The following is a 22,565-nucleotide window of genomic DNA, read 5'->3' as shown; positions in this document are numbered from 1 at the left end:
AATTAGTCAATTAGTTAATAATTTAGACAGATGAAACAATAGAAAGTTGCACTCACCGAACTTGGAGACAAGGAAGAAAAATCATCAACCACTGGAGGCAGAAATAAAAGTAGGAAAAGGATCACCACTTTGCCCCTAATTCCCACCTCAACAAATCCCTAACTCCTCAGTCAATCTACACTTCACTCAGACATAGTCTGCTGTCCGCATGCCCCTTTCTTCAGACATTGGAAAATGTTGGTAAATGGAGGAGCCTGGGTGTCCTCTGTTTATTTATTCTAGGATACCGCTGGCTGGGCCGGCATTTATTGCCCATTCCTAATTGCCATTGAAAAGGTAGTGGTGAGCTATCTTCTTGGCCCGTGGGTGGTCCATGTGGTGTAGGTACACCCACAGTGCTGTCAGGGAAGTGGTTGCAGGATTTTGACCCAGCAACAGTGCAGAATTGGCAGTTATCTGTCAACCAGCTGAAAGGAGTTGTTCAATTGGTAAAAACAAAAAACTACTGCGGATGCTGGAAATCCAAAACAAAAACAGAATTACCTGGAAAAACTCGGCAGATCTGGCAGTATCGGCGGAGAAGAAAAGAGTTGACATTTCAAGTCCTCACGATCCTTCAGCAGAACTTCTGCTGAAGGGTCGTGAGGACTCGAAACGTCAACTCTTTTCTTCTCCGCCGATGCTTCCAGACCTGCCGAGTTTTTCCAGGTAATTCTGTTTTTGTTGTTCAATTGGTGTTAATTACTGTGTCAGGAAGCTTATCTAGCGAGTGACTGATTAGAGAGTTTATATAAGAGGCAGGCTTTTCAAACTGCACGGTAGTAAGGGGCACACGAGGAAACTATGCTGGAGTGAGACAGAGACCAAATGAGTCACAACTTAGGTTCACGTGAGAATTCGGTGCACAGGGGAAAGAAGTGCTTTAAGTAAGGTTTATTGCAACTTGTAAACAGTGTTAAGCATTAGTTGGATTTACAGTACTAGCAAGGTTTATCAACAGTTCGATGGTTTATTACATTAAGGCCAAGTAAAATAAAGTTAATATAAGTAAACCAAAGTAAAATAAACTTAACATAAGTGAAGCAAAGCTTATGAATAGCAGGAGTGTAGAATGCACATCCTGTAGTATGTGGGAAGTTGTGGATGCCACTAATGACTCAGACAACCACATGTGCAGGAAGTGTCACCAGCTGCAGTAACTTGAGCTCCAGGCTTCAGAACTCAAGCTGCGGCTGGAGTCACTGTGGCGCATCCGTGAGGCTGAGAGCTAGGTGGATAGTACGTTCAGAGAGGTGGTCACACTGCAGGCTAGGAGTCTGGAGGCAGAAAGAGAATAGGTAACCACCAGGCAGTCCAAGGGAACTAGGCAGGTAGTGCAGGTATCCCCTGGGGTCCCACTTGCCAATCTGTTTTCCATTTTGGATACTGGTGAAGGCGTTGGTTCCTTAGAGCAGTGCAGTCAGAGCCAGATTTGTGTCACCACAGGCGGCTCTGCTGTACAGGAGAGGAAGAAGAAGAGGGGAAGAGAAGCAGTGTTAGGGGATTTGTTACTTAGGGGAACAGACAGGCGTTTCTGTGGCCGTAGATGAGACTCCAGGATCAGATGTTGCCTCCCTGGTGCCAAGATGTCACAGAGAGGTTGCAGGACATTCTTCTGGGGAAGGGTGAACTGCCAGACATCGTGACCCATGTTGGTACCAATCACTTGGGTAGGAAAGGGGATGAGGTCCTGAAAGCAGACTTTAGGGAGCTAGGAAGGAGATTGAAAAGCAAGACCTTTAACGCAGTAATCTCAGGATTACCCCCAGTCCCACGTGCAAGCGAGTATAGAAATAAGAGAATTGAGTGTTTGAACGCAAGGCTGGAGAATTGGTGTAGGAGGGAAGGCAACAGATTTCTTAAGCATTGGGACTGGTTCTGGGGAACGTGGGACCTGTACAAGATGGACAGGCTGCATCTTAGCAGAACCGGGACGTGACATCCTCACAGGGAGATTTGCTAGTGCTGTTGGGGAGGGTTTAAACTAGATTGGCAGGGTGATGGGAACCTGAGAGGGAGCTCAGGTTGGAGGGAAGCAAAACTGGTAACAGGAAGTAGAAAAGTGGAAAGAAAAAATGGAAGACAGTTGAAGTACAGGTAAACATCAAATAGGATCAGAATAGAGAATAATGTTAAAAAAGCAGAATTAAAGGCACTTTATCTGAATGCACATAGCATTCACAAAAAGGTTGATGACTTGAATGGACAAATTGAGGTAAATGAGTAATGATTTAATTTCCATTATGGAGACGTGGCCACAGAATGACCAAAATTGGAAACTGAATGTCCAAGACATTTAAGAGGGATATGCGAAAAGGAAAAGGTGGTGGGGTAGCACTCTTAATAACATACAAAATCAGTACTTTAGTAAGAGAGAATCTTAGATCAAAGGATCACGATGTAGAATCAGTTTGGGTGGAGCTAAGAAACAGCAAGGGACAGCAAACATTGGTGAGAGTTGTTTATAGGCCACCGAACCATCATGGTAATGTTGGGCATGGTGTAAATCAGGAAATTAGAGATACATGTCATGTGGGTGATACAGTAATAATGGGTGACTTTGATTTACACACAGACTGGATTAACCAAATCAGCACTAATGCTCTGGAAGAGGAATTCCTGGGGTGTGTACGAGATGGGTTTCTGGAGCAGTATGTTGAGGAGCCGCGATATAGTTCATTCTGAAACTAGGGGCTTCTTCAGCAGAATGTACTCTGGGCAGGGACTTCAATGTCCATCACCAAGAGTGACTTGGTAGCACCATCACAGACCAAGCTGGCTGAGTCCAAAAGGGCATAGCTGCTAGACTGGGTCTGCAGCAGGTGGTGAGAGAACCAACAAGAGGGAAAAACATACTTTACTTCATCCTCACCAACCTGCCTGCTGCAGATACATCTGTCCATGACAGTATCAGTAGGGGTGACCCCCGCACAGTCCTTGTGGAGCCGAAGTCCCGCCTTCACATTGAGGACACCCTCCATCGTGTTGTGTGGCACTACCACCGTGTTAAACGGATGGATTTTAAACAGATCTAGCAACTCAAACCTAGGCACCCATGAGGTGCTGTGGACCACCAGTAGCAGCAGAATTGTACTCAACCACAATCTATAATCTCATGGCCCAGCATATCCCCCACTCTACCATCACCACCAAGCCAAGGGATCAACCCTGGTTCAATGAAGAGTGCAGGAGGGCATGTCAGGAGCAGCAACAGGCATTCCTAAAAATCAGGTGTTGACCTCACTGGATACTGCAAAGGTTAGGGGCCCTGACAATATTTCAGCAAGAGTACTGAAGACTTCTGCTCCACAACTTGCCACACCCCTAGCCAAACTGTTCCAGTAGAGCTACAGAACCCGACAATGTGAAAGATTACCCAGGTATGCCCCATCCACAAAAAACAGGACAAATACAACCCGGCCAATTACTGAATCACAGAATTTTAATGGCACAGAAGGAGGCCATTCCGCCCATCATGCCTGCACTGGCTCTCCAAATGAGCATTATGATCTAGTGCCATTGCCCTGCCTTTTCCCCGTACCCCTGCACATTATTCTTATTAAATAATCATCTAATACCCTCTTGAATGCATCAATTGAACCTGCCTCCACCACACTTCCAGGCCGTGCATTCCAGACCCAAACCACTCGCTGTGTGAAAAAGATTTTTCTCACGTCACATTTGCTTCTTTTACAAATCACTTTAAAACTGTGCCCTCTCGTTCTTGATCCTTTTACAAGTGGGAACAGCTTCTCCCTATATACTCTGTCCAGCCCCCTCATGATTTTGAACATCTCTGTCAAATCTCCTCTCAGCCTTCTTCTCTCCAAGGAGAACAGTCCCAACCTCTCCAATCTACCCTCATAACTGAAGTTTCTCATCCCTGGAACCATTCTTGTAAACCTCTTCTGCACTCTCTCCAATGTGTTCACATCCTTCCTATAATGTGGTGCCCAGAACTGTACACAATACTCCAGCTGAGGTCTAACAAGTATCTTATATAAATTCAGCATAACCTCCCTGCTCTTGTACTCTATGCCCCTATTAATAAAGCCCAGGATACTATATGCTTTATTAACTGCTCTCTCCACCTGTCCTGCCACCTTCAATGATCTATGCACATATACACCCAGCTCTTTCTGAGGGAGAATGGAGAACTACAGACCCATTAGTTTGACATCAATAGTGGGGAAATGTTTGAATCAGTTATTAAGGATATGATAACAAGACATTTAGAAAGGAATGGTAAAATTGGGCAGAATCAACAAATGACGGGGAAATCACATTTGACAAACTTGTTGGAGTTTTTTGAGAACATTACTTGTAGCATTAATAAAGGAGAACCAGTGGATGTGGTGCATTTGGATTTTCAGAAAGCTTTTGATAAGGTTCCACACAGGAGGTTAGGAAAAAAAAAGAGCACACGCGATTGGGGGAAATATAATATTTTGGACTGAGAATTGGTTAACAGACAGAAAGCAGAGAGGAGGAATAAACGGGCCATTCTCAGGATGTTACGAGTGGGGTACCACAAGGATCAGTGCCGGGGCCACAGCTGTTCACAATCTATGTAAATGATTTGGATGTGGGGACCAATTGTAACACTTTCACATTTGCTGATGACACCAAACTGGGTGGGAACGTAAACTGTGTGGAGGATGCAAGGAGACTCCAAGAGGAGTTAGACGGCTAAATGAATGGGCTAGAACATGGCACATGGAAAATAATATGAATAAGTGTGAAGTTGTTCACTTTGGTAGGAAAAACAGAATGGCAGAGTATTATTTAAATGGTGATAGATTGGGAAATGTTGATGTACAAAGGGACCTGGGTGTCCTTGTACACCAATCACTGAAAGCAAGCATGCAGGTGCAGCAAACAGTTAAGAAGACAAATGGTATGTTGGCCTTCATTGTGAGAGGACTTGAGTACAGAAGCAAGGATGTCTTACTGCAGCTGGAAAGGGCCTTGGTGAGACCACACCTGGAGTATTGTGTGTAGTTTTGGTCTCCTTACCTAAGAAAGGATATACTTGCTATAGAGGGAGTGCAGCGAAGGTTCACCAGACTGATTCCTGGGATGGCAGGATTGTCATATGAGGAGAGATTGGGCTGACTAGGCCCTGAATTCACTGGAGCTTAGAAGATTGAGAGGGGATCTCATTGAAACATATAAAATTCTGACAGGGTTGGACAGACTGGATGCAGGGATGATGTTTCCTCTGGCTGGGGGGGTCTAGAACAATGGGTCACAGTCTCAGGATACGGGGTAAGCCATTAAGGACTGAGATGAGGAGAAACCTCTTCACTCAGAGGGTGGTGAACCTGTGGAATTCTCTACCACAGAAGCTATGGAGCCAAGTCACTGAATATATTTAAGAAGGAAATAGATAGATTTCTGGATTCTAAAGGCATCAAAGGATATGGGGAGAGAGAGGGAGTACGGCGTTGAGATAGAGGATCAGCCATGATCATGTTGAATGACGGAGCAGGCTCGAAGGGCCGAATGACCTACTCCTGCTCCTAGTTTCTATGTTTCTATGAAATAGGAACAGGAGTTGGCCCTTCAGCCCATTGAGCCTGTTCCATCATTCAATTTAATCATGGCTGATCATCTACCTCAACGTAATGAAGGCCAACATACCAACATTTCCCCCAGCCCCATATCCCCTAACGTCATTAGTATCCAGAAATCTATCGATCTCTGCCTTGAACATACTCATTGATTGAGCTTCAACTGCCCTTTGTGACGGAGAATTCCGAAGACTCACTATTCCCTGAGCGAAGAAATTCCTCCTCATCTCAGTTTTAAATGACCTTCCCCTTATCTTGATACTGTGCCCCCTGGTTCTAGACCCTCAGCCAGGGGAAACATCCTATCCACACCTACCCTGTCACGTCCTGTAAGAATTTTGTAAGTTTCAATGAGGCAACCCTTCATTCTTCGAAACTCTAGAGAATACAGACCCAATCTCTCAATCTCTCCTTATAAGACAATCCCACCATCCCCAGGAATCAGCCTGGTCCCTTTGTAGATCAACATTTCTCAAAGGATCATCCTCCGCCATTTCCGCCAACTCCAGCTTGAAGCCACCACCAAACACATCTTCCCTTCACCCTCCCCATCAGCATTCCATAGGAACCGTTCCCTCCGGGACACCCTGGTCCACTCCTCCATCACCCCCAACACCTCAACCCCCTCCCACGGCACCTTCCCATGCAACTGCAGAAGGTGCAACACCTGCCTCTTTAAATCCTCCCTCCTCACCAGCCAAGGGCCCAAACACTCCTTTCAGCAGCACTTCACTAGCACTTCCCTCAATTTAGTCTACTGCATTCGCTGCTCCCAATGCGGTTTCCTCTACATTGGAGACACCAAACGCAGACTGGGTGACCGCTTTGTGGAACACCTTCGGTCTGTCCGCAAGCATTACCCAGACCTCCCTGTCGCTTGCCATTTCAACACTCCACCCTGCTCTCTTGTCCACATGTCCATCCTTGGCCTGCTGCATTGTTCCAGTGAAGCTCAACGCAAACTGGAGGAACAGCACCTCATCTTCCGACTAGGCACTTTACAGCCTTCCGGACTGAATATTGAGTTCAACAACTTCAGACCATGAACTCTCTCCTCAATCCCCACCCCTTTTTTATCCCCTTTTTTCAATATTAATTTTATCCACTTTTTTTTTAATTTTCATTTTTATTCATTGTTTTATCTCCACCTTTTAACCTATTTTTGATCTTTTTCGCCACCACCGTCCCCTCCCCCCCACCCCACCCCCACAAGGGCATCTGTCACTTGTTCGTGTTGTTCTTTCCAGAGTGCTTACCCTTGTCCTGCTATTATCACATTCTGCTTTCTGAGCTTAACGCCACCATCAGCACCTCCTTTAGCCTGTACCACTGTCATTAACACCCCTTTGTCCTTGACATCTTTGTTAATTTTTCCTTTGCCTCCACCTATCGCTGACCCTCTATCCAGCTTCACCTGTCCCACCCCACCTTAAACAGTATAAATTTCATCACATTTTTACTTCTCTTTAGCTCTGAAGAAGAGTCATAAGAACTCGAAATGTTAACTCTGTTTCTCCACAGATGCTGTTAGACCTGCTGAATTTTTCCAGCATTTTCTGATTTTGTTTCAGATTTCCAGCATCCGCAATATTTTGCTTTTATTTCCTAATCAATCACCATTTAAATAATACTCTGCCATTCTGTTTCTCCTACCAAAATGGATAACTTCACACTTATCCACGTTATACTGCATCTGCCATGTATTTTCCCACCCACTCAATCTGTCTAAATCACCTTGAAGCCTCTTAACATCCTCCTCATCGCTCACATTCCCACCTAGTTTAGTGTCATCAGCAAACTTGGAAATATTATATTTGGTTCCTTCATCCAAATCATTGATATATATTGTGAATAGCTGGGGCCCAAGCACTGAGGGTACCCCACTAGTCACCGCCTGCCACTGCTCTGTTCCTGTCTTCCTATAATAAATGGGAGGATGCTGAGAGATGTAGAGGAAATGAGGGACCTTGGAGTGAATGTCCAGATCCCTGAAAGTAACAGGACAGGCTGATAAGGTGGTATAGAAGGAATATGGAATCCTTACATTTATTAGCTGAGACACAGAATATAAGAGCTGGGAGGTTGTGCTGGAACTGTATAAAACGCTGGTTAGGCCACAGCTTGAGTATTGTCTGCAGTTCTGGTCACCTCATTACAGAAAGGATGTAATTGCACTAGAGAGGGTACAGAGGAGATTTACGAGGATGTTGCCACCCAGGACTGGAACATTGCAGCTATGAGGAGAGATTGGAAAGGCTGGGATTGTTCTCCTTGGAACAGAGGAGGCTGAGGGGAGATTTGATTGAGATGTACAGAATTGTGAGGGGCCTGGATAGAGTGGATGGGAAGGATCTATTTACATTAGCAGAGAGGTCAGTGAATCGGGGGCAGAGATTGAAAGTGATTGGTAGAAAGATCAGAGGGGAGATGAGGAAATACCTTTTCACCCCGAGGGTTTGTGGGGGTCTGGAGCTCACTGCCGGAAAGAGGAGTGGAGGCAGAAACCCTCAACTCATTTAAAAGGTGTCTGGATCGGCACCTCAAGTGCCGGAACCCACAGGGACACGGACCAAATGCTGGAAAGTGGGATCAGGCTGGGGGCTCGTTTTACAGTCGGAACAGACTCGATGGGCCAAGTGGCCTCTTTCTGTACCATAAACTTTCTATGATTCTATTTAGCACCCAGTGCTGGAGCTGGGTATTGATGTTGAAGGGAGTGAATATTATGGGATGGATGGGGTTCCTCTCTACCTCTGCTACAACCCCTTTGTTCTGTCTATAGGTTAACACTGAGTTTGTGTCTTTTCTCAGATGGCAGCTGTGAAAGTCCATTTGAATACCGGGCCTGTGGGCCAGCCTGTGGTGGTCACTGCTTTGACCTCGGGCACAACCGGGAATGTCACGTCACTGGCCAGGATTGTGTGTCTGGCTGTTACTGTCCCAAGGTGGGTTCAATAGGTTGAGTACAGCATTGGTCAATTCTTTTCTATAAAATACCCAAAACCTGTTAAAATTGCAGAGAAATCGTGCACAGAAGCTGAAAACTGCACTCCCGCAGCCCCCGAATGCTGACTGACAGCCCAACCCCCTCCCCATCTCGGTCTGTTTGTCTCTATATCTCGACTGGACCCTATGAAGTCTCAAGGCAAGGAAAGCTCCTGCTGATTACTACGTACCACCCTCCCTCAGCTGATGAATCAACAAGAGTGTCTCGGTAGGACATTCCCAGGGATGTGGTGTCTGGGACATTATCTGTAAGATATGATTCTGTGAGGATGACTATGTCATGGTTGTGAGACAGCTCTCCCAATTTTGGCACAAGTCCCTAGATGTTAAACAGGAGGACTTTGCAGGGTCGACAGAGCTGAGATTGCCGTTGTCGTTTCTGTGCCTAGGTCGATGCCAAGCAGTTTCATTCATTATAGACTTCATAGCGATTTGATGCAACTGAGTGGCTTGCTAGGGGGGCATTTAAGTGTCAACCACATTGCTGTGGGTCTGGAGTCACGTGACAACAGGTTTCCTTCCCTAAAGGGAATAAAAATCGACAATGGTTTCATGGTCATCATTAGACTTTTAATTCCAGATTTTTACTGAATTCAAATTCCACCATCTGCTGTGGTGGGATTCGAACCCAGGTCCCCAGAGCATTACCCTGGGTCTCTAGCCCTGTGAGGATACCACTGCACTACCACCTCCCCTTCTGGAAAGCCAAATACAGTAGATCTACAGGTTCCCCTTTATCCACGGTGCATGTGACTTCTTCAAAGAACTCCAATAAATTGGTTAAACATGATTTCTCTTTCACAAAACCATGCGGACTCTTCGCAATTACCTTGCGCTTCTCTAAATGCCCAGATATAACCTCCTTAATGATCGATTCTAACACCTTCCCCATGACAGATGTCAGCCTAACTGGCCTATAGTTACCATAGAACACTACAGCACAGAAAACAGGCCATTCGGCCCTTCTAGTCTGTGCCAAAATATTATTCCGCTAGTCCCATGACCTGCACCTAGTCCATAACCCTCCAGACCTCTCCCATCCATGTATCTATCCAATTTATTCTTAAAACTTAAGAGTGAGCCCGCATTTACCACGTCAGATGGTAGCTCGTTCCACACTCTCACCACTCTCTGAGTGAAGAAGTTCCCCCTAATGTTCCCCCTAAACCTTTCCCCTTTCACCCTAAAGCCATGTCCTCTCGTGTTTATTTCTCCTAATCTAAGTGGAAAGAGCCTACTCGTATTTACTCTGTCTATACCCCTCACAATTTAATAAACTTCTATCAAATCTCCCTCATTCTTCTACGCTCCAAGGAATAAAGTCCTAACCTGTCTAATCTTTCCCTGTAACTCAACTCCTTAAGACCCGGCAACATCCTAGTAAATCTCTGCATTCTCTCAATCTTACTGATATCCTTCCTGTAGTTAGGCGACCAGAACTGCACACAATACTCCAAAGTTGGCCTCACCAATGTCTTATACATTTCCTTTCCTCCCGTTTCCTGCCTCCCTCTCTTCTTGAATAGAGGGGTTATATTTGCTACTTTCCAGTCTGATGGAACCTTTCCAGAATCTAGGGAATTTTGGAAAATTAACATCAACATATCTACTACCTCATTAGCCACCTCTTTTAAGTCCCTAGGATGTAGTCCATCGGGACCCGGAGACTTGTCAGCCCCCAGCTCCATCAATTTGTTCAGTACCATTTCCCTAGTGATTTCAATTTCACCAAGTTCCTCTCTCCTTTCACCTCCTGATTTGCAGCTATTACTGGAATGTTTTTTGTATCCTCTATAGTGAACACAGAAGCAAAATATTTGTTCATTTCATCCACTATTTCCTTATTATCTACTATTAATTCCCACTGTCACTCTCTAGAGGACCAACACTCACTTTACTTAATCTTTTCCTGTTTAAATACCTGTAGAAACTCTTGCTATCTGTTTTTACATTTCTAACTAGCTTCCTCTCATACTCTAATTTCTTTCTCCTGATTAATCTTTTCGTCATTCTCTGCTGTTCTTTATATTCTGTCCAATCATCTGTCCTGCCACTCATCCTTGCGCAGTTATAGGCTTTTTCCTTAAGTTTGATGCTTTCCTTATCTTCTTTAGTTAATCCATGGATGGTGGGTCCTTCCTTTGGAATTTCTCTTGACAGTAGGAATATATTTATTCTGAATATTCTGAAATATCCCCTTAAATGCCTGCCCCTGCTTCTCCATCGATCTACCCTCTAGCCTAGTTTCCCAGTTCACTTCAGCTAGCTCAGCTTTCATCCCCACATAGTTACCATTATTTAAGTTTGAAATGCTAGTCTTAGACCCACTCTTCTCCCTTTCAAACTGGATATAAAATTCAATCCCTACTCTTATATTCAATTCCTCTCACAATAAATAACATTTTATTAGTTTTCCTAATTACCTGCTGTACCTGTATACTAACCTTTTGTGATTCATGCACTAGGAAACCCAGATCCCTCTGCATCTCATAGTTCTGCAATCTCACATTTAGATAATATATTTCTTTCATTTCTTCCTGCCAAAATGGACAATTTCACATTTTCCCATATTATACCATATTTGCCAGATCTTTGCCCTTCTACCCTCACCCTGTCACCCACCAACTTCGAAATCCGAAATCTGACTGCCCATTTCTTAACTTGGTCACCCAAATCTCGTTCACCCAAATCTCGTTCACCCTAATCTCGTTCACCCAACACTCCTGTGCTCACTGACCTTCACTGGCTCCTGGTCCCAGCTCAGTTATAAAATTCTCATTCTCATGTTCAAATCCCTCCATGGCCTTGTCCCTCTCCATTTCCAAAATAATGAAGCCCCTGGACCCTCCCACATCACAGGATCACAGAATCACACAGTGCAGAAGAGGCCCTTCGGCCCATCGAGTCTGCACCGACACGTGAGAAACACCTGACCTACCTACCTAATCCCATTTACCAGCACTTGGCCCATAGCCTTGAATGTTATGACGTGCCAAGTGCTCATCCAGGTACTTTTTAAAGGATGTGAGGCAACCCTCCTCCACCACCCTCCCAGGCAGCGCATTCCAGACCGTCACCACCCTCTGGGTAAAAAAGTTTTTCCTCACATCCCCCTAAACCTCATGCCCCTCACCTTGAACTTATGTCCCCTTGTGACTGACCCTTCAACTAAGGGGAGCAGCTGCTCCCTATCCACCCTGTCCATGTCCCTCATAATCTTGTACACCTCGATCAGGTCGCCCCTCAGTCTTCTCTGCTCCAACGAAAACAACCCAAGTCTATCCAACCTCTCTGCATAATTTAAATGTTTCATCCCAGGCAACATCCTGGTGAATCTCCTCTGCACTTCTCTGAGCTGCTCTTCTGCTGGCCTTTTGCACAGTCAGTTTTAACCACTACACCTTTGGTTGCTGCCCTTTCTGTTGCCTGGGCCCTAAGCTCTGGAATTCTCTCTCTACACCTCTCTACACCTCTCTACATCCTTCTTCTCTTTTCAGATGCTCCTTAAACCCTTCCTCTTTGACCAAGCTACTGGTCCTAAATCTCCTTATGTGGCTCCATGTCATATTGATAACACTCTTGGTGAAACCCTTGGATGTTTTACTGTGTTAAATGTGCTAGGTAAATGGATGTAACTGTGAATACTATGGAATATTCTCTCTCTCTCCCTCTCTCTCTCTATTCTTGCTCACACTTACCCTTTTCCCTCCTTCACTCAATTCCCTCTTTTATTTGTCATCTCTCAGGGCTTATTGGAGCAAAACAACAAATGTGTCGCTCCATCTGAGTGCGTCTGTCATCATCTTTACCAGTCAGAGAACAGGAAAACCCCACTATCCATGCGTGTGCGACCTGGTGACAGCATTCTGATTGGCTGTGAGACCTGGTGAGTCTCACACATTCGCATTGTCTTCTCGTTGGCGAAGCCAGAGAGATTTCCACTCTTCAATACATTCCGAGGCTTGATGCAGAATGATTATTGATCAATCAGTGTAAATATTAAACCACCAGTGTAACAGTCAGTATCATGTTAACCAGTGCAATTGCTAACGTATATGATTAAATCAGTGTAAATATTAACTAGTCAGCATTGCTTTGGCCAGTACTGATGTAGACTCTTGCCCACAGTGTCTGCACGGACGGAATATTCCATTGCAGCAATGAGAGCTGTAGAGGTAGGAACCAAAATTCTTTAATTCAAGATCATTGATACTGTGCTTGTTTCTGAGCATATTACTGAGTGAGTGGGCAGTGAGTGAGTGGTCAGTGAGTGAGTGGTCAGTGAGTGAGTGGTCAGTGAGTGAGTGGTTAGTGAGTGAGTCTGTGATATTACTGAGTGAGTGGTCAGTGAGTGAATGGTCAGTGAGTGAGTGGTTAGTGAGTGAAAGGTCAGTGAGTGAGTCTGTAGTAATACTGAGGGAATGGTCAATGAGTGAGTGAGTGGTCAGTGAGTTAGTCTGTGATATTACTGAGTGAGTGGTCAGTGATTGAGTCTGTGATATTACTGAGTGAATGGTCAGTATATGAATCTGTGGTATTAATGAGCAAGTGGTCAGTGAGTGAGTCTCTGATTTACTGAGTGGTCAGTGAGTGAGTGGTCAGTGAGTGAGTCTGTAGTATTACTGAGAGAGTGGGCAGTGAGTAACTGGTCAGTCAGTGAGTCTCTGGTATTAATGAGTGAGTGGTCAGTGAGTGGTCAGTGAGTGATTGGTCAGCATGTGAACTTTGTAGCTGTGACTCAATTTTTATCTTCTGGCACTCTTTAGGTTCAGTTGGACTCAGTGAGTGGTCAGACTGGACTGGCTGCATTTCCTGTTTGCCTCGGTCCTTCCTGAATAAGCTGTCAATCCATCTGTTGCGTGGACAGTGGCTCAACACCCAGAACATCAGTGCGCTCCCTGACCTGCCTCACTACTTGTTGAAAGAAAAGCGTTACAGGGCTTGTGTAGCTCTGGAATCGGGTCAGCCTGTCTCAGTGGATCTCTGCAGTGGAACCTTGTTCGAGGAGCGGACATGTACAAACCTCACAATTTGTGACGGTAAAAATCTGTTTGTCTCCTTGTCAAAAAATTCACTTTTCAATTCAATCCTCAAATTAACCTGTGGATTTTATTTTTTAGTGTTATTACGTAAGATCTTTCTTTCGAGTTTGGTGAGTGTGTAGAATTCATTCCCAGTTTTATTGGTTGAGGTTAAAATCATTCCCCACGTTAATGGGCAGCTCAATATGTGGAGAGTTTTTTTCCTGTTTCCTCTGACCTGGATATATTGACAGTTCCAATCTCTCCTCCTTATTGAAAACTATCCTGTTTTTACCTCGTTTCTCCCTGAGGTTTTCCAACATTCCCAGATTCAGCAATCAGACTAATCCTGATCTTTTCCACTTGTGGTTCCTCCAACTGTCTCTCTGACTTGCCCTTTCCTTTGGGATTTGTCACCCCTACTCCTACACTTTTCCATCGGCACTCAGGAGAGGTCCTTATTTGCTCTCTATGCATCCCCTGTGAGATTATTTTCATTAGTCTTTGATTTCTGCTGCTAATATAATCCTTCACTATCCCCCTGTTTCCTGCCACCTTCCACTCTCTGCTAATGATGTGTAACTGCCTGTCTTTCAGGTGACTGTTCCTGGGGGTCATGGGGGCAGTGGAGTCCCTGTCGTGAGCCCTGCAGTGGTGGGTTTCGCATCAGACAACGAACCCTCCTCCACCCACAGGATTCTCCCAGATGCCAAGGGCCTGAGTTCCAGTCAGAAAGCTGCAACACTGCCATGTGCCCAGGTGAGAGAGTTAAGAATAAATATTATATTGTACTATGACAAAGGTATAACATTTATGCAGGTCAATTCTGGTAGTGTAAGTAACGAGGTTGGTTAGCTGCACAAATTCTCAATGGGATTATAATTTGTCTAAAACAAGACCAGGTTCTTAATATTCCTGATTATCAAGTACCCTGTAATGTTAGAGATGGAAAAGAAAGAGGGATGTGGCCATTTTAATTAAGGTTCATTCTCGAGTTCTAAATTGAAAGGCTATACTGAGCGGCTCTACTTACGGACACTAGAGGCAGGAGGAGGCCACTCGGCCCCTCGAGCCTGCTCCACCATTCAATAGGATCATGGCTGATCTGATTGTAACCTCAGCCCCACATTCCTGCCTACCCTTGATAACCTTTCACCCCCTTGTTAATCAAGAATCTATCTAGCTTTGCCTTAAAATATTCAAAAACTCTGCTTCCACCGCCTTTTGAGGAAGAGAATTGCAAAGACTCACGACCCTCTGAGAGAAAAACATTTCTCCTCATCTCTGTCTTTAATGAGCGACCCCTTATTTTTAAACAATGACCCCTAGTTCTAGATTCTCCCACAAGAGGAAACATTCTCTCCACATCCACCCTGTCAAGACCCCTCAGGATCTTATATGTTTCAATCAAGTCACCTCTTACTCTTCTAAATAAGGAGACCAGGATTGTACACAATACTCCAGATGTGGTCTCACCAATGCCCTGTACAACTGAAGCATAACCTCCCTACTTTTATATTCAATTCCCCTCACATTAAATGATAACATTCTATTAGTTTTCCTAATTACCTGCTGTACCTGCGTACTGGGCTTTTGTGATTCATGCACTAGGACACCCAGATCCCTCTGAATCTCAGAGCTCTGCAATCTCTCACCATTTAGATAATAAGCTTCATTTTGATTCTACCTGTCAAAATGGACAATTTCACATTTTCCCACATTATGCTCCATTTGCCAGATCTTTGTCCACTCACAGCCGATCTATGTCACTTTGTAGCTTCCATTTTTTTATATTCATTCACGGGATGTGGGTGTCGCTGGCTGGGCCAGTATTTATTGTCCATTCCTAATTCCCCTTGAGAAGGTGGTGGTGAGCTGCCTTCTTGAACCGCTGCAGTCCATGTGGTGTAGGTACACCCACAGTGCTGTTAGGGAGGGAGTCCCAGGATTTTGACCCAGTGACAGTGAAGGAACGGCGATATATTTCCAAGTCAGGATGGTGAGTGACTTGGAGGGGAACTTCCAGGCGGTGGTGTTCCCATCTTTCTGCTGCCCTTGTCCTTCTAGATGGTAGTGGTCGTGGGTTTGGAAGGTGTTGAAGGAGTCTTGGTGAATTCCTGCAGTGCATCTTGTAGATGGTACACACTGCTGCTACTGTGCGTCGGTGGTGGAGGGAGTGAATGTTTGTGGATGTGGTGCCAATCAAGCGGGCTGCTTTGTCCTGGATGGTGTCGAGCTTCTTGACTGTTGTGGGAGCTGCAAGTGGAGAGTATTCCATCACACTCCTGAATTGTGCCTTGTAGATGCTGGACCTCGGAATTCTGCAGTCATTCTCTGATAAAATCATACTCTGCTTTTTTATTCTTCCTCCCAAAAAAAACCGAGCAGGATGGGAGGAGTGTGGAGTTGATCTAGCCCCCCTACTTCACAGGTCACACCCTTAGTTTTAAAGTTTAATTTACTCACCCACGTGGCCAATTGTTTACCTTCACAACTCTTACCCAGAATAAAAGAGACTTTAACTAGGCTCCTTTCAATAAGCAACAAACTTATTAGTTTATTATAAAACCAGTCTTGTCAAATAGGAAGGTAAAGCTAATCAACATACAGTGTGGAATATGAAATTATACTAATTACTGTTTCGAGATACCCCGAGGGTGGAATGGTCCCAGATTTGCTCTAAGTGCGGTTGTGGGCAGGTGAAACGTTGTTTTTGCTGCCGGCCACAATGGCAGCTTTTCAGGCTGTATCGTCCTGAACCTCCCACATTAATTATGCATTCCCGGGATACACGTCGTTTCCATGGCGGGCGGGCTCCAATTCGTCTGCCACACTGTCACCTGCCGCTTCATCACACCAGACACCACATGTAAAGTACGGACAGGCTCAGTGCTTCCAGCCCAGGACAGCAGCAAAGAAGACATGGCCCAGAGAGGCAAGAATACTGCAGCCCTCGGGCGCCTTTTGGATGCCGTGGAGGCCACTGTGATGTCCTCTACCCCCGGCAGCAACATTACCACTCTGGCTTGGGAGGCGGGGGCAGAGGTGGTCAGTGCCAATGCTGCACAGAAGAGGTTGGCCATCCAATGCAGAAAACAGATGAATGATCTCATCTGTGCCACCAGGGCAAGGTAACCATCTCATCACTCTAAACTCACACACTCACAAGGCCATCACACATTCACTGGCATCTCACTCACTGCCAGCTCAAGGGACATCACCACTCACTCTCTCACACACACCCTCACATCTCCATCTGGCCTCATCTCCTCTGGAGGCTGCCTCTTCACCTCCCACCATCTTGAGGCCATTTGCACAGATCAACATGTCCCCCACACACACCCTGTGATACCCTCCATCCCCAGTTTAGCCCTCCCCCTGCAGCCTCCCGCCTTGCCTGAGGCCACTTCTCCCCCTTCCCCAAGCAAGTCCTAGCCCTGTAGCCATTGAAAAGCCCCCCACATGTGGCTGGTCTGGTAGATAGAGGCCTGCCCGTGAGCCCCCCTAACAGTGACGTGGTGCTGCCTGTGAAGCCTGGCGCTGATGACTGCGAGTGCTGCCTGAAGCAAGGTCGGCAAACAAACCTTGAAGCCCTGAGTGAAGTGCAGCCTGTCCAGTGCACACCTTACACATGCTGTTGTGAAACACATCGACGTGTTTTCCTGCCGATGTGAGCGGACGATCCAGCAGGGGGTGGGGAGGGGGAGCGGGATGAGTCCGGTGGGCTGGCCTTATAATGAAATGCTGATGTATTACAATGAGGTTTCCAATGTCCAACAGCAGGGAACGCGCCCCCCACCCCCATTGGTGGGCAGAGCGGATGATCGCAAACTGGTTTCACGACGTCATCAACCTGATTTTTGGCCTTCTCGCCATATTGTCTACTCACGCCACTGAACACGCCCAACACCGGTGGGCACAGTAAATCTCGGCACACACACACAGACACACACACACAGACACACACACACACACACATTCACACACAGACACACACACATTCACACACACAGACACACACACAGACACACACACACAGACACACACACACACACACATTCACACACAGACACACACACACAGACACACACACACACACACATTCACACACAGACACACACACAGACACACACACAGACACACACACAGACACACACACAGACACACACACACACACAGACACACATTCACACACAGACACACACACACAGACACACACACAGACACACACACACACACAGACATACATTCACACACAGACACACACACAGACACACACACAGACACACACAGACACACACAGACACACAGACACACATTCACACACAGACACAGACACACACAGACACACACACACAGACACACACAATCACACACACACACACACAGACACACATTCACACACAGACACACGCACACAGACACACACAATCACACACACACAGACACACACACACACACACACACACACAGACACACATTCACACACAGACACATACACAGACACACACACACACACACAGACACACACACACACACACACACACATGCACACACAAACAATGAAAATCAGGTCAAAATGGAGAAATTTGGCCAAAAGTTAAAAGTCAGTGGTTCAAAGGCAAAGGATAGACAGTAGAGTTCTTGAGATGGCGTCTGGGTTATATGCTTGGTCTCAGCGCTGATCCATGAAACAATCAATGACTCTGGCACTACTTTGCAGACAGACTCGAGGGTAAACTATTCCAGAACGTAGAGTAGCTCAGGAGCTGCTTTTATTCACTTCTGGCTGTGGACTGGCTCTGGACTGTAAAAGGCTCCGGTCTTGCTTCCCAAGCAGTTGCTCCTTCTCTTCTCAAAGCAAAACAAAAACCTATTTTTAAAACACAGTCTTCCAGGGATAAATTTTTCTCAGAGCCTGAAAACCCATGTGACCCCCCTCCCTTTGTACACAGTTCACTCAGGTCAAGAGGTTTACAGTTTTATTTCCACTGCTTAATTACCCTTTGCTGTAAAAGGATGCTTTTTCCCAGGAAGAGCAATCAGAGCCCTTCATTAATCCTTTAAGGGACAGTGTCTTTTAAAACAGAAATTCTTCCAGAATGTTCTTAGTCCTTGAAGATGAACCATTTTCTGTGTATTGTCTATTGACCTTTCCCTTAACCTCATTTGCCAGTTCACTTTAACTAGCTCCACTTTCATACCTTCATAATTGCCCATATTTAAGTTTAAAAACATAATCTTGGACCAACTCTTCTCTCCTCCAAAATGAATGTAAAATTCAATCATATTGTGATTGCTACTACTTAGGAGTGTCTTCACTATGAGGTTATCAATCAATCCTATCTCTTTGTATAATACCAGGTCTAGCATAACCCTCCTTCTGGTCGGCTCCATAAAGTGCTGCTCTGAGAAAATACCCTGAAAATATTCTATAATCTCCTCATCCAGGCTGCCTTTGCCCATCTGATTTTTCCAGTCTAGATATAGATTAAAATCCTCCATAATTACCCCCGTACCTTCCTGACAACCTCCAATTATCACTCCTTTTACCTCCTGCCCTACCGTGTAGTTACAATTAGGGGCCTGAACACCACTCCCACAAGTGTCTTCTTGCTTTTATCATTTCTCATCTCTAACCAAACCACTTCTACATCCTGGTTTCCTGAACCTAAGTCATCCTTCCAAAACACACTATTACCATCTTTTACTAACAGAGGCACTGCTGCACCTTTTCCTCACTCCCCTTCCTTCCTAAATATCATGTACACTTTAATATTCAGGTCCCAATCTATGTCATCCTGCAGCCATGTCTCTGTAGTGGCTATCAGGTCATATTTATTAATTTATTTCTATTTGCGCTATCAGTTCATCTGTTTTGTTTTGAATGATACGTGCGTTCAGAGACAGAGCCTTTACTTTTGTCCTTTTATTATTTTTGTAATGTCTAGCTTTATCTGCTGATTTACTCTCACATTTGTATTCTCTGGCCTTTCCTGTCACTGTCTTTATCATTTACATAGAAACATAGAAACTAGGAGCAGGAGTAGGCCATTCGGCCCTTCGAGCCTGCTCCGCCATTCATTATGATCAGGGCTGATCATCCAACTCAATAGCCTGCTCCCGCTTTCTCCCCATATCCTTTGATCCCTTTCGCCCCAAGAGCTATATCTAACTCCATCTTGAAAACACACAGTGTTTTGGTCTCAACTACTTTCAGTGGTAACAAATTCCACAGGGTCACCACTCTCTGGGTGAAGAAATTTCTCATCTCAGTCCTAAATGGTCTACCCCATATCCTCAGACTGTGACCCCTGGTTCTGAACTCCCCCACCATCGGGAACATACTTCCTGCATCTACCCTGTCTAGTCCTGTTAGAATTTTATAGGTTTCTATGAGATCCCCTCTTATTCTTCTGAACTCCAGCAAATATAATCCTAACCGACTCAATGTTTCCTCATATGTCAATCCCGCCATCCCAGGAATCAGTCTGGTAAACCTTTGCTGCACTCCCTCTATAGCAAGAACATCCTTCAAGTCAGAGGGAGTATAGCTGCAATAAGCTCCAAATGAGTAAGGCAAGGCTGGATGGCCTCTACTTTAATGCCAGGAGTATTACAGGTAAAACAGATGAGTTAAGGGTGAGGATTGACATGTGGAATTGTGATATAGTAGCCATCACTGAGATGTGGTTGAGGGAGGGGCAGGATTGGCAGCTCGACATTCCGGGATATAGAGTCTTCAGGCGAGACAGGGGAGGGGGTAAAAGAGGAGGGGGCGTTGCATTGTTAGTTAAGGAGTCAGTTACTGCAGTAAGGAGAGATGATATCTTGGAGGGGGCATCGAATGAAGCTTTGTGGGTAAAGCTTAGGAATAAAAAAGGGGCAACCACATTGTTAGGTGTTTATTATAGACCCCCAGATAGTCAGCGGGAAATTGAGGAGCAAATATGTGCACAATTTGTGGAGGTGTGTAAAAACAATAACAATAGGGTAATTATATAAGGTGATTTCAACTTTCCCAACATTAATTGGGATAGACATAGTGTTAAGGGCTTGGATGGAGTGGATATCTTAAAATGTGTACAAGAGAACTTTTTAGGTCAATATGTAGAGGGTCCAACCAGGGACGGTGCATTGCTGGACCTAATTCTGGGGAATGAAGCCGGACAGGTGGCTGAGGTGGTGGTGGGTGAGCATTTTAGTGATAGTTAACACAACATGGTACAGTTTAAGTTTGTTATGCACAAATAAATGGACAAGTTGCAAAAAAATATTTTGGATTGGGGGAGAGTGGATTTTAGTAAAATAAGGCAGGATCTGGCCAAGGTAGACTGGGAACAGTTACTTGTGGGGAAATCTACAGAGGAACAGTGGGGGGTGTTCAAAAAGGAAATGGGGAGGGTACGGGCTCAACATGTTCCCTCTAGGGTGATAGGAAACAGCATCAAGACCAGAGAACCATGGATGACCAGAGATATTCAGGTTACGATGAGAAGGAAAAGAGAGGCTTTTAGCAGGTACAAGGGAAGCAAATCAGCAGAGGCATTAGTGGAATACAAAAAGTGCAGGGTGGAGCTTAAGAAAGCAATTAGGAGAGCAAAGAGGCGAAATGAGAAAGCTCTGGCTGGTAAAAGTAGGGAAAATCCCAAGATATTCTATATGTATATCAATGGGAAGAGGAGAACCAGGGAAAGAGTAGGGACCATAAGGCTCCAAGGGGGCAATCTATGGGTGGAGCTAGAGGACATCGCTAGAGTGTTGAATGAATACTCCACATCCGTCTTCACCCAAGAGAATGAGGATGAAGGTATGGAACTCGGGGAGAGAGACTGCGAGGACCTTAAGCAAATTGACATAGAGAGTGACAAGGTATTGGAGGTGTTGGCAGGCTTAAAATTGGACAAATCTCCAGGTCCATATGATTTGTGTCCCAGACTGCTGAGGGAGGCAAGGGAGGAGATCGCAGGGGCTCTGACCCAAATCTTTAATTCCTCTCTGGCCACAGGGGAGGTGCCAGAGAACTGGAGAACAGCTAATGTGGTTCCACTATTTAAGAAGGGTTGTAGAGATAAGCCAGGGAACTACAGGCCAGTGAGTCTCACGTCAGTGGTAGGGAAACTATTGGAGAAAATTCTGAAGGAGAGTATCTCTCTCCACTTGGAGAGGCAAGGTTTGATCAGGGATAGCCAGCATGGCTTTGTCAGAGGGAGGTCATGCCTAATAAATTTGATTGAATTTTCTGAGGAGGTGACCAGGTGTGTAGATGAGGGCAGTGTAGTTGATGTAGTTTATATGGATTTCAACAAAGCCTTTGACAAGGTCCCACATGGGAGACTTATAAAGAAGACAAAGGCACATGGGATACAGGGTAATTTGATCAGGTGGATTCAAAATTGGCTTAGTTGTAGGAGGCAGAGGGTGATGACAGAAGGATGCTTTAGTGACTGGAAGCCAGTGTCCAGTGGCGTACCACAGGGATCTGTGCTCAGTCCCCTATTATTTGTCATTTATATAAATGACATAGATGACTATGTAGGGGGTAGGATTAGTAAGTTTGGGGATGACACTAAGATTGGCCGGGTGGTTAACAGTGAGGTTGAGTGTCTTGGGCTACAGGAAGATATAGACGGGATGGTCAAATGGGCAGATAAGTGGCAGATGAAATTTAAGCCTGAAAAGTGTGAGGTGATACACTTTGGAAGGAGTAATTTGACAAGAAAATATTCAATGAACGGCATGACTTTGTTCTGAGGAACAAAGGGACCTTGGCGTGTGTATCCATAGATCTCTGAAGGTGATGGGGCATGTTAGTGGGGTGGTGAAAAAAGCATATGGGACACTTGCCTTTATCAATCGAGGCATAGATTACAAAAGTAGGGAGGTCATGTTGGAGTTGTATAGAACCTTGGTGAGGCCACAGCTG

At 45.3% G+C, this 22,565-nt stretch overlaps 2 protein-coding genes across 2 annotated transcripts in view; both read left to right on the top strand.

The window, feature by feature from the left end:
- LOC144672872 (SCO-spondin-like) overlaps positions 1-14,240 on the top strand; it is a 168,098-nt gene extending 153,858 nt beyond the window's left edge. The window contains exons 15-17 of the mRNA XM_078534862.1: positions 8,424-8,557; positions 12,365-12,504; positions 14,237-14,240. Of these exons, the coding sequence (XP_078390988.1) occupies positions 8,424-8,557; positions 12,365-12,504; positions 14,237-14,240 (278 nt within the window). The remainder of the gene's footprint in view (positions 1-8,423; positions 8,558-12,364; positions 12,505-14,236) is intronic.
- Positions 14,241-14,242: 2 nt separating this feature from the next.
- Positions 14,243-22,565, top strand: part of LOC144672871 (SCO-spondin-like) — a 152,167-nt gene continuing 143,844 nt past the window's right edge. The window contains exon 1 of the mRNA XM_078534861.1: positions 14,243-14,398. Coding sequence (XP_078390987.1) covers positions 14,389-14,398 — 10 coding nt within the window. The 5' untranslated portion in view covers positions 14,243-14,388. The remainder of the gene's footprint in view (positions 14,399-22,565) is intronic.

This window comes from Cetorhinus maximus, unplaced genomic scaffold (assembly GCF_964194155.1).
Source record: "Cetorhinus maximus unplaced genomic scaffold, sCetMax3.hap1.1 HAP1_SCAFFOLD_135, whole genome shotgun sequence".
Classification (NCBI taxonomy): Eukaryota; Metazoa; Chordata; class Chondrichthyes; order Lamniformes; family Cetorhinidae; genus Cetorhinus; species Cetorhinus maximus.
This window is presented reverse-complemented; position numbering and strand designations above follow the sequence as displayed.